Source organism: Silurus meridionalis, chromosome 14, assembly GCF_014805685.1.
Source record: "Silurus meridionalis isolate SWU-2019-XX chromosome 14, ASM1480568v1, whole genome shotgun sequence".
In the NCBI taxonomy this organism is placed as follows: Eukaryota; Metazoa; Chordata; class Actinopteri; order Siluriformes; family Siluridae; genus Silurus; species Silurus meridionalis.
Window position 1 is genome coordinate 22421576 of NC_060897.1, and position 12454 is coordinate 22434029.

At 38.4% G+C, this 12454-nt stretch overlaps 2 protein-coding genes across 3 annotated transcripts; both read right to left on the bottom strand.

Annotated features, from left to right (window-relative positions):
* Positions 1-446: 446 nt before the first annotated feature.
* On the bottom strand, positions 447-8066 carry nat15 (N-acetyltransferase 15 (GCN5-related, putative)). Of its 2 annotated transcripts, XM_046866856.1 has the most exons (7): positions 7822-8066; positions 5468-5583; positions 5182-5311; positions 3791-3887; positions 3312-3546; positions 3003-3155; positions 447-2322 (listed from the first exon to the last, which is right to left on the bottom strand). In XM_046866856.1, the coding sequence occupies exons 2-7, from the start codon at positions 5575-5577 to the stop codon at positions 2319-2321; spliced, it is 729 nt and encodes a 242-aa protein (XP_046722812.1). In that variant the 5' UTR covers positions 5578-5583; positions 7822-8066; the 3' UTR covers positions 447-2318. The 2 variants fall into 2 exon arrangements, with proteins under 2 accessions (XP_046722812.1, XP_046722813.1); XM_046866857.1 differs by lacking the exon at positions 447-2322 and having other exon boundaries at positions 2999-3155.
* A 521-nt stretch (positions 8067-8587) lies between these two features.
* Positions 8588-12041, bottom strand: eci1 (enoyl-CoA delta isomerase 1). The gene is made up of 7 exons (XM_046865885.1): positions 11894-12041; positions 11284-11424; positions 10615-10742; positions 10166-10312; positions 9960-10081; positions 9448-9626; positions 8588-9313 (listed from the first exon to the last, which is right to left on the bottom strand). Exons 1-7 carry the CDS (start codon positions 11934-11936, stop codon positions 9147-9149), a joined length of 927 nt encoding a protein of 308 aa, XP_046721841.1. The 5' UTR covers positions 11937-12041; the 3' UTR covers positions 8588-9146.
* Between the last annotated feature and the right edge of the window lie 413 nt (positions 12042-12454).

The following is a 12454-nucleotide window of genomic DNA, read 5'->3' on the forward strand; positions in this document are numbered from 1 at the left end:
CGACCACACACACACACACACACACACACACACACACACAATAAACAAACATACACATACACACTCAACTACACACACATTATACACACAAATACCATAATGTCTTCTCTTCTTCCCACTCATACACTTAACACGCTCTCTCTCACACACACACACACACGAAATCTTTATCGAGGTCACGTGATTGTTATAATTGCACTGTTCCTTCTTTAGTCATTACCTCAGAAACTGTCTTTCACTTGTAAAGTGCAATACATTTGAAAATGTATTGCCACACACACACACACACACACACACACACACCACAAAGTGCCTTTTTTTCTTTACATCTGATTGATAAAAAGCACTGACACTGGAGACTCCTTCAATACACCAGCCCCTGCTCACGAGCCGTTACTATAGAAACGATATCATATCGCAAAAAATAAATAAATCATTCCCCGAACTTCTCTTTTCATCTCTTTTATTTTCCTCATGTTCTCTCTTTCACACACATCTCACATCATCTTGAAATGTACTTCTGCATGGATACACAGATTTAAAAAAAAAAAAAAAAAAAAAAGTGGTAAAATTTCGACTGGAGACAAAAGAAATGCAGCGACACCTGAGGAACGACTTTCTACTGATCAACAAGCAGAACTGATGCTCCAATGAAGAACATCTCACAGCTGGGTCATTACAAATCCTGAACAGTAGTGGGCGCTGTTACACACGCAGGGCTTCATGCACGCAAAAAAAAAAAAATCACGTGGGGATTTAGTATTTATTTGAATTTGCATTTAACTATCAATTATCAACTAAATAAACAGATTTCCGCTTACTGCCGGAGGAAAGGAGAACGAGTGCAATCTGCTGTTCGGTGATCTGGAAACAAATTCGCACCGTTTTTTCACGCAAATCACTTCACACTCAGACAGTGTGGTCACGCACGATTTCTCTTTCCTTTTTTCTTTCTTTTAAATTTGCATTCACGCTTTCAATAGAGATGAGAGTAAAAGTTTGTGCACCCTAAAGTGAAAAAAGATATAATCAAGGAGCACAAAACATCAAGGAGCACAAAAGGGCATTTTTGGTGTGTTCAGATTTGAGCGTGACGATCCTGACTGATATCAATTCATTCGATATGAACATCCCATAATAATTACAACCCTAATTCGTCAATTCATCAGTCGTGTTTTCTCGATTGTATTATCCTGTCGTGTTATGTTTTGGATTGTTGTTTTCTAACAGGATATGCCTGAACTTTTAAAACAAAACAATTGGTTGAATTTTTACTTGGGACTGAAAACTTATTAGCACTAATTTTATTTTTAATTTAAACAATTAAGTTTGATCGCTTAAATGCTTCATGATCACTATCATTATTTAGATATTATGTCTATGTTATATTTAGTGTTTTATTTGTAACTTTGTGACCTTTTTAATTTTTTAACGTAAAACGTTCAGAACTCCAGTCTGCTTGTTCATGTGTGAAAGAAAATATGTTTGTGTCCTTATATGGAGCATCATCATCTCTTCTACACACCACATGGTCTTCCTGCCAGAGGAACCCGAAACAGGAAGTTCAATTCACCGATCGTGTTATTTGACGCCTGATCGTTTCCACCGGAGCTCAAAGAAAAAAAAAAAACATCTCAGTAAGATTTCAGGTTTCGACCTAAAAGTTCAGAACAAGCCTGGGTTTTAAAAAAGTGACTTTAAATGCAACACAATTGTGTGGAAAATAAAACAAAAGCGTAGTTCATGGGGACTAAAACAAGCGTCGCATCTGTTCTCAATGTAGAAATCTTGACCCTGGATTGAAATGGACTGAATTCTCCAAGTTGCATCACGTGACGCACGTGTAAACTACCCGTCGCATTCGTGGTCTAATGCGCATATAAAAACAAAACACACGAATGTGATTGTTTCAGAATCGGTTTTAAAAACAGCTGAGAAAAGACATTACAGCAGCGTCGCTGCGGATTAAAACCATCAATTAAAACTATGAACAAAAGCATTAATAATAAAAAAACAAACAAAATAAAAACCGGACGAGTGCGTCATGTGCAACACGTCTCGACACGTGCAGGACCGGCACCCGGACCTTGTGCACACATAGGAATTATTAAAAATACAAGCAAACTGTAAAACATTTTGTACGTAGCAGCGAAATTACAGGCGGAGGAGAAAAAGGGATAAAGTGGGACGATGCATATATTAATTGTGAGAATATATTATATACAGATATTACACAAGGCCTGAACCGGATTCTGCGTAAAAATCAGCGGCGTCCAGGTTCAGGGGTCGGGCTGGTAAGGCGGAAAGTGTCCTGTCCTTCACCTAGAGAGTGGAAAGAAGAGGTTTTTGGTTACTGAGATGAAAAGCATCTGATATTATTGTTAAAAAATGAAACCCAAAGAATTTAATACACAAACAACTTAACGTCATCTCTCTCTCTGTGTGTGTGTGTGTGTGTGTGTGTGTGTGTGAAAAATCGTCTTCGACATTCTTTTTACGTTATTTCAAAATAAAATACATTTTCAGTCAACGAGATGAAACCGAATCTTTTCCCATAATAATATATTTTAATAATTTGGGAATATTAGCAATATATTTAGAATAAAAGCTATATTGAGAATAAGAGATTGGGATTATAAATTATATATTCTATTTTGAATATTAGTAATATATTGGGAATATACATTATATATCAGAAGTGGCATCTCAGTGAGGTTAACTGAACAGAATTTCAGGGTTCAACCCCCAGTATTCCCAAACTGCCACTCTTGGGCCCTTGAGCAAATAATAATATACCAGCTTTGCAAAGACTTTCTCTGATATCTGTCTTATTTTATTACCTGAACCCATGAGACAATTAAAGGTGCTTTCTTTTCCCCTCCTGAGTGCAGGAACATGTGTATACACACACACACACACACACACACACACACACACACACACACACACATAAATAGAGATGGGGTTGAAACAATGCTGGAGTGCTCCTTTAAACCTCTCACATGGTTCTGCTGTACTCGATGCCGCTCTTGGACGAGATGCTGGACCACGGCAGGAAGCTGCGCAGGAGACTCTGTGCTTGCCTGTAGATCCTCTGTGGAATGGAACATGGGCTTAAGCTGGCCAACGCTGATCCTATATGATGAATATAATCAGTGAGGAGCTTGTTAAGGAGAACTTGATCTGAACGAACAACCCTAATTAATTAAACGACATAAAATTGAGGACACGCTGCTCAAGCCCTGCTTCTAAAACACACACACACACACACACACACACACACACACACACACACACACACAAAAGGATATAAGATGGTCCAGGGCGGATGTCCGCCGTTGATGTAGAGGACGTAGGTGAAGCCGTCCTTCAGCACCCCTCGGATGGAGTAATAATAGGGCAGATAGTGATGCTGCTTAAAGTCTCTGTTCTCGTAGAAGTGGATGGCTGTGAGGTTGGTGGTGAGCACGTGCAGATAGATGGCCTTGCAGTGGTCCTGCGCCGTAGTGGAAATGTGCTCCTTCAGACTGTCCAGCAACAGGGAGCCTGTACGGTGTGAGCGTCAAGGAATCGAAAAGAAAAAAGATCTTCAGTACACGTATGAGAGAAAATTGCTGAAAGAAATTGTAGTGTAGCTTTAAGAGCAATAAAACAGCACAAAAAACCCAGGCTTTTCCCCACATCAGCATCTAGGGTTCCTCAGCAAGCTGATGGAAACCAAAAAATGCATGTACAGTAAAAACTTTACTGATCTAAGACTTGATCCTGACTCTTGATTACACACACAAACCTATTCCGTGTTTTCGGAACTCCTTCACCACTCCCAAGCTCAGAATGTAGGCGACCTGAGTGTCAACAGGAAAGCTGGAGGCCAGAATGTCTCCATCCTGACAGGAAACAGGAGTAAAGCAACAGTCAGTCACATTTACATCACATCTTTCTAAACGCTTCACTGAACCTCTAAAAAGGAGAAATCATCTCATTCTTCAAACAACCCAGGACACACGGAGCACACGGCCTAATTACTCAGGTGCTATTAAAAGACTCGCTGCCCCATGTAAATTGCAGTGAAGCACGAGTATCGAGCCCAGCGTCCCGCCCAGCGTCCCGCCCAGCGTCTCAGACACACTACATCATCTGTTCCCAACCTTTTATGCTTTACGGGTCAGGCACATAACGGAGCACAAAGTGCATATAATATTACTATTATGCATATGATTAGAACATGATACTGCATATCAAATAGTACTGAACATTTTTTTTTAATTATTATTAAAACATTCTAAATGAAAATGAATATATTAATTATATTCATAAATGTTGAGGAAAATAAAAAGACATGCATTCAAAAAAATAAATAAAAAGTTACACTTTAAATAAATAGTATGTGGTGTGGGTTAATCGCCTCTAGAGGTCGCTCTCGTACTGTATAATGCAACCTGGAAAAACTATTCTTATGCTGAATAGCCGATAGTTCCGGAAATCAACTACCGGTGCCGATTAATCGGAAAAAAAAGAATAAATCTGTTGACCTCTAAATATTATATGGTTTCATTATTATTACATATATAACAAAAATGTAACAACTCGCAAGCAGAATCAGCGTGAGCTTAACTGATTAACGCATAGAAAAAAACTGCGATTGCGATGTGCGGGGAAATTGGCACAGATAGAAAAAAAAAATTATACTTTAAAATATGCGAAAATCCATAAAATGCAAACAAAATTATAATTTTAAAAGGTTTTATTCCTTCTTTGTGGCCCGGTACCACATGATCCCGACCTCATGTTTATTGCCGAATATCATGGGTTGCATGTACGAGGAATCTCATGGTGTGCTGGTGCGATAAAAATATGAAAAACTATAAAATAAATCAGAAAATAAAATGACAAAAGTAATAAATAAAGACTTAACTATACATGCAGGGTGCAGTATGTAAAGTGAGGCAGTGCAAATGATCATGTAAACGTAAGTGCCTTGACCAGAAACGCTAAAATGATAAAACACCAATCCAACGATTCACTAAACACCTAAGGTGAGAGAGTCTTGAGGCAGTAGCATAGAGCCTCTCGCTTAAAATGCATTTCACGGGCCAGAAAATCAAGATCTGCCAATGCTTTCATTTTGATTTAAAGCAAGGACCCAAAACCGCGATTAAAGACACACGAAAGCTTTCCGACCTCTTTGTGCACTTTTGTTCTGCCCTTTATTTCAGCCACGATCATCCCCACGATGCCGCCTTTGAAAGTCGCAGCCAGGGAAAAGAACTTCTTGTTCGAGGTGATGTCATGATACCACGAGTCGGGGTACCTGAGGAGGAGGAAAGGAAGAAGAGATGCTTTTGAGAAAGTTTGACTCGAAAAAAATGAATAGGATGGCCATATTGGGGACAAAAATAGAGCAATTTTATATTTATATAAAAAAATAACAATAAAAATAACACACAGGAGAGATGTGCGTACTTACTCGATGGGGAACCAGTCACCACACAGCACTTTAACACTGTCTATGTCATCTTGGCACAGGAGGCGGAGTTTGATTTCGCTAAACGCAGTGGGCGGCACCACGTCAGTCATTCACACCTAAACACAAACCGACCACCTTCAGTACATGTTTCATGTATTTTTTAAACAGGATTGTAGAATTCAGAATCAACACATCGGTCAAATTCCCCTGAGCATTCAGAGGATTTGATTCTGGTTTAGATCAAAAGTGCACATGTAGCATACAGGCACCTGCACGGTATTTTGTACTTTTGTTAACTGCATGCTAGCTTTTATAGCTAAGTTCAGGGCAAAAGTCTGGTTTAGTTATACAAGTATAAGATTAATTTTTTTTCTAAAAAACCTTAGGACTAAATTTGAATTTACAGGACCGAAACGACGACACTGACTGATCCAAACATGATTACACACAACACACCACGAAAAGAAGCAGTGCAACGATTGTGCAATTCACTAAAATATAGCACACGGGCATGAAATTACCTCTAACTCTTCTCTAACTTTAAAAAAAGTCCATTATATATTGGATGTATTTAGCTGAACTTTATTTAAAAAATAAACAAAACAAAAATCTGTACTAAATCTTTAAAATGAGCTGAATTAAATAAATATGAATATATTAAATTCTATTAATAAATGGAGGAAAATAAAATGCATGCATTCAAACCGAAACAAAAAAGTAACCCTGCAAATAAATAAAAACAGCTGCATACAAAAAGAATACAAAATAAATAAAAAAAGACACTTAAAATAAACAGCTTGCAGTGTCTGTGATTTGCATCTAGAGGCCGCTCTCGTACTGTATAACGCAACCCGGAAAAACTGTATGGATTTTTGCAGATAAACGATAGTTCTAGCAATCAACTATCGATGCTGATCGAACAACAAAACCGATCATCGGTCGACCTCTATTGTATAGTAATAAAATTCCAGTACAGATTAAATTTTAGCGTAGCAAGTTCAGGAGACATTGAGTTTATGGGAGTGTGTTTGGAATCTCTGTGGCTGCTGGGATTTGGACAGTTTTTGTTTTGATCGGTCTGTTAATTAATCCTGTGGAAGATCTGAGGAACGAGTTAGTTCTCTCAGCAATAGTCTGACTCATGTCAACACACACCTTCTAAACCAGGGGTGTCCAATCTATTCCACAAATCACTGTTGTGGATGCAGATTTTCATTTCAACCAAACAACCTGATAGTCAGTGAAAATGAAAATCATCAGATTTTGTTGGAATGAAAACCTTCACCCACACCAGTCCACCATTCAGGAAAAGACTGGACGCCCCCCTGTTCTAACCAATCAGATTTGAAGCACAGTGAATAAGATACTGATCCGTTCAGCAGTTATGTGATACATTCAATACTTCTGAAAAAAACTAAAAATACAATACCTAAGGGTTTATTCTCCACGAATCAATGTGGAAAAGAACATTATGACGGCTTTTATATGAACTTAATAAAGTGCATAAATATATATTTTTTTTTAATGTCTGAGTTACAAAGAAATAATCTGGCTAGTCAGTGTGCAGATGTGTGCACATGTGTGAAAGCATTAGTCTATTTATCAGGTGCAGGAATCCCCACCATTATGTCATAAAAATACAGAAAAGGTTTGAAGGGAACTGTTCAAGAAAGAAAGAAGGGTGTTGTCTAGGCTGTAAGAAAGAGTATAAGAAGACATTTGCTGTGATTTTGGACACTTCCATCCAACTGTCTGACTTTTGTTTCTCCTCAAATCAAACCAAATTCACAATCCTGGATTCTACACTTCATCTATTCTGTCTGATGGCTGCTGAAAATGTTCATTCTGTTCTCCATTCGCCACGACACTGCCTGAATGGTCCATTATTTTAGGAGGATTCTGTTCCTCCTGAGTGAGAACCTCCAACCACAAATGAAGAGAAGATCTCAGTTCTCCTCATCACACAAACCCAGAGCTCTTTTAGTTCTCTGTAGGGCTCTGTTTTAAACCCCAACAGCTGCCACAAGGAGATACTGATGTGAGAACACGTTATCATTAATTACAGTAAATAGAAATATGGGTGGAATGGAACCATCTCCTGCACTGACACCTCATTAGTGCTGATGTCCATGCGACACTTCACCGACTCCCGGTGTCTCCTCCGGCTTTATCTTCCACTTTTAATCGAAATAAACCGCGATAATAAACAGTGAAAATGTAATACATGTAACTGCTGAACTCCACAGGCTTTCTGTTTAAAGAGCAACAAGCTAACCAGCTGAGCTAGCTAAGCTAACATGCTAGCTAAGACAATAAGACGCCGCTGTTGCTGTTGTTGACTCGGGGAAACCTGCCTGATTTGGCGGCCGGGAGCGCGGAAGGTCGTGTCAGATCCTAGGCTCGGGTTCCGGGGGAGAAGGTTCACAGCGGCCGATTCATGGTAGCTAAGCAAGAAAGACGCGCACGGGGAACGGAGATGAGACATCCGTTTAGCGGTTCTGGGGCTCCCTCTGTCTGCGCTTGGAGCGCGGTTAGCGGCTTAGCCTCCGAGGCTAACGAGTCATCTAACACTAGGCCCCTTCCGCGGGGGAGGAGCCTAACGCGAATTAATAACAACCCGCTTTATGGCTGCGTTCTAAATGTCAGCTTGCTCACTTCACAGGCGCGCGACATCAACACATACATATCATACCAATACTGTGTGTCTAGTGCTAAACATTAGAACAAGATGTACAATCGGACTGAGCCCAAGCCGTTCAGTATAAGATCTTATCAGAATAGAAAGTAAACAAGTCATCTTTTTCAATATTTTATATTTATTAAATCTTTTTATAATTATTAGTTATTTTGATTATTAGTACAATAAATCTTGGTTTTTAATTAGATGAAATAATGGGAAAGGTTTCTCTCAGTAAACATTGTATTGTATTTCTTGTTTTTAAAGATCAGACACTGCACAAAAGTGTAATATGATTACATCTGATGTACTTTCAGTATGATACACAGAACAACATGGAGACTTGAACTATTAGAAGTAAGTTGAAGTTTAGTACACTGTTCACCAGCTTATTTTTCAAGGATTTGTTTAAATTTGTGCACAAGAAATGATCAGAAAATAAATGAAAGTGTACAAATGTCTTTGTTTTATTTATCTGTAAAGAAAAAAAAATATTCAAGCAAAAGCTTGCATAATGTTTTTAAGAAAACATCTTTTCATTATATCCATCAACTTTTTCCAAGAGAAACAAGCTGCTGTCTGGAATATATTCACCCAAATTAAACTTGATAAAACTTTTTTTTTAAGGACATTTTAATGACTGCTGCTATTTAAAATAAAGTTACTATTTCAGAATCTGAATATTAAAGGATTTATAATAGTATATAGAAGAATTTTTTTTTTTTTTTTTTTTATAACAATTGATCATCTGATCAAAGATAAAGCAGGTCTCTCAGCATGCGCTGAACACACACACACACACACACACACACACACACACACACACACACACACACACACACGTCACATTGCTGTTAGTGTTTAATTTATATGTAGAAACAGAACCGCAGGAGAACCTGAAGAAGGAAATCTGACTAACACTGTAGATATAAACAAATATAAAACAGAAGGCAGAGAATGTGAGTCAGTCCCGTGAGTCAGTCCCGTGAGTCAGTCCCGTGTTCATGCCTTCCTCTGCTTCAGTGAGTTCATGTAGAAGCCCAGAGATTTCTGGATCGAGTCTTTGGTGATAAAGTTCACAAAGTTTTTAATGTCTGACTCTCGGCTGGCCAGCAGTCGATCCACCATCGGCTTCCTCATCATTGATTTGCTGATCTCACGCGCATGATCTGTGAATCAAACCCATCAGGAGCTTGCATTAAAAAAAATTTATATATAAATTTAAAATGAGAAAACACACACATATACAAACAGACAAGAGAATTCAAATCATATAGTCAAAAGTACAACAGAAGATTCTGACCTGGAATAGCTAACCACTTTGTGATTGTTTCAGTAGCCGTGCTGAGAACGTTCTCCTCAGGAACCACCTGGTCCACTAAACCGATCTTCAGAGCATCAGAAGGACTGTACATCAGACCGAACTGGAGAGAAAGCTCTGTAGTTCTGAAACCTACTGTGTTCACCATTGTGTCTTTAAACCTGCAGACAGACAGAAGTATAAATCTGCTCATTAAAATTATGTTTAACAAATAAAAATATAAATAATGAAAATATAAATTTGATGAGACTGAAAAGAAAAAAAAGACTCAAGAGAAATATAAAAAAAATCATAACAAATACTTATATAACTGCATTAAAAATATTTATAGATGTGCAATGTAATAAAGAAATATTTGTGTAATTTCTTAAAATAATCTTTTGTTATTTTACTTATTAAAATTATAATTATAAATGATTGTGCTATTTTACCCTATGTGTACTAGTACAAAATAAAATCTCTCTCTCTCTCTCTCTCTCTCTCTCGACACACACCAGAAGGGCGCGACGATGCCGAGCTGTGCCTCGTTGAGGCCGATTCTGTAGCGAGGATCGTCTGCCATGATCCTGTAGTCACATGCCATAGAGACCAAGCATCCACCTGCAGGACTGGAACCCTGAATTAAAAAGAGAAAATAAGAACACCAGTGCACACGTGCGTCCGCGTGTAACGTGTGAGGAACGTATAAAACGAGACTCACGTTGATGGCGGCGATAGCGATCTTACTGTAACCGTAGACTTTGAGCCAAATCTCCTGCACAGATTTCCAGAACTCGGCGTAGTGCTCCGGGTTCTTTCCGTACATTTCCGTTATGTCCAGGCCGGCGGAGAAAATCTTCGGCAGAGCCTGGAAAAGAGAGATATTACTGAGAGTGACACAAACTATTGTAATCATTTAATACACTACAATATATCATATACACTTTTAATGATTTCTATAATTCACATAGAACTTTTTACATATAAAGAATATTTTTGTCATTTATTTTCTAACATCAACAATATTGTTTGTCATTTGTGTGTTTTAGATCTTTAATTTATTTCATTAGTTGTTTAAAAAAATGTACATTTATAATCAATTTTTAAAACACTATTTTCTTCATCTGTATCAGCGTCACCAGCGATAGGATCCTGTGTGTGGTGATGTACCGAGGTGAGGATCACGCCTCGGCAGCTCCTGTCCAGCTCGAGTTTCTCTAAACTGATGCACAATTCGGTGAGGAAGTCCAGACTCATGCTGTTCACCGGTGAGCTCTGAAACTTCACCACTGCGATCCCTGTGCAAAAACATTCACACACACATCAAATACTTATATATTAATTACAGATTTACACAAATCAGCTTCATCAAATCAGGATTTCATTTATTTATTTGAATATAATGAATGAGAACACTATGTTTATAAGCTCTAATAAGTGTTCTTATTCATGTCTGTACTTTAAAGTCACAAACAGCTGGAACCAAATTCCTTTGTGTGTAAACACACTTGGACAATAAACCTGATTCTGATTTTAATTTTTTTGTGGAAAATTCTTGACACTTGTAAGTGAATTTTAGTAAGTACTTGATGTAAATCTGACATAAATAAACGTTTTCTGTATCGCAGTCGCAACATTAATAGAAACAATAAAAAATATATTTTCCTTATTACAAATCTTTTCCTCATTTTAGCTTCATATTGGGCCATTTTCATTTTCTAATTTATTTATTTTTTTATATATAACTGCAGAAAGATTGTCCAACGTGAGTTTTATAGAGATAAAGATGATTGTGAACGATTGTTTGGTTCTCCCTCAGCCCGAGGCAGGGATCAGTACCAGTGCTGCCGTCCAGGTCCACTTTAACGTGTGATGATGAGGAGGAGGAGGAGGATGAAGAATTTCTACTGCTGGTGCTGCAGATGGACAGGCTGGAGGTTCTGCCATGTTTACAGCCTCCACACAGGAGCTGAGAAGATCCTGAGGAATTCAAGAGAAAGTGAATGACTTGTATTACACTTTATTTCCACAAGGGGGCGTCAATGTGCGTGAACTAATAATCACTATACCCTACGGAGGGCACTAATGTCTGAGTGTTTAACGAGGGGCGTTTGGGATCGAGCCCTCTGTCCTCTGCAGGGACGCTGAGGGGATAAAAATGTCAGCTCAATGCGCAGTTAGCAATCTGAAAATAACTTTTAAATATTTAGATATTTTCTCTATGACTTAATTTGCATGTATACAACTCAGGTTATTTGCTAAGAGTTTTAGTCACGAGAGTTTTACTTCTCATGCACAGAACTACGGGTTTCTGTGTGGAAATATATAACATTTATACAAAATGTAGGAACAAAATACAGACTTAATCTCAGCAAAAAGACTTTTTAATCGAAAGATATTTAATAAAAGACAATTTGAGGTCAAACAAACAATAAAACACAAGTAATACCGAAGGATACGAGTCTGAATCCGCGCCTCAGCACAGCCGCCATTTTCTGTCAGAATGAGCAGCCTGCACACGCCGAATCTCTCACGTAGGCGATGTGGGCGGGGCCACAGCCTTCACCCTTTAATCCGATTGGATGGAAAACGCCGTCTGTTTTCAAATTAACCAATCACAGCGCGAGATGGGCCGTGCACCTGTGGTTTAGTCTAGACCGAGTCTAGGCAGCTTGTGTAACAATTAAAACCTAATGTATATCTTCAGTGTAATAAATTAATAAATAAATAATAATAATGCATGCATGCATAAAATGAATTATTTATTTAATGCATGACTTTACACTGATCAGGCGTAACATTATGACCACCTGCCTGTTGCTGCTAAAACAGTCCTGACCCTTAAGCATTAGCATCATTAACTTCAACAATTTGAGCTACAGGAGCTCGTCACCCTGTCGCCGGTTTGCCGCTGTTCCCTCCTTGGAGCACTTCTGATAGATACTGACCACTGCAAACCAGGAACAGCCCACAAGAGCTGCAGTTTTGGAGATGCTCTGGCCCAGTCGTC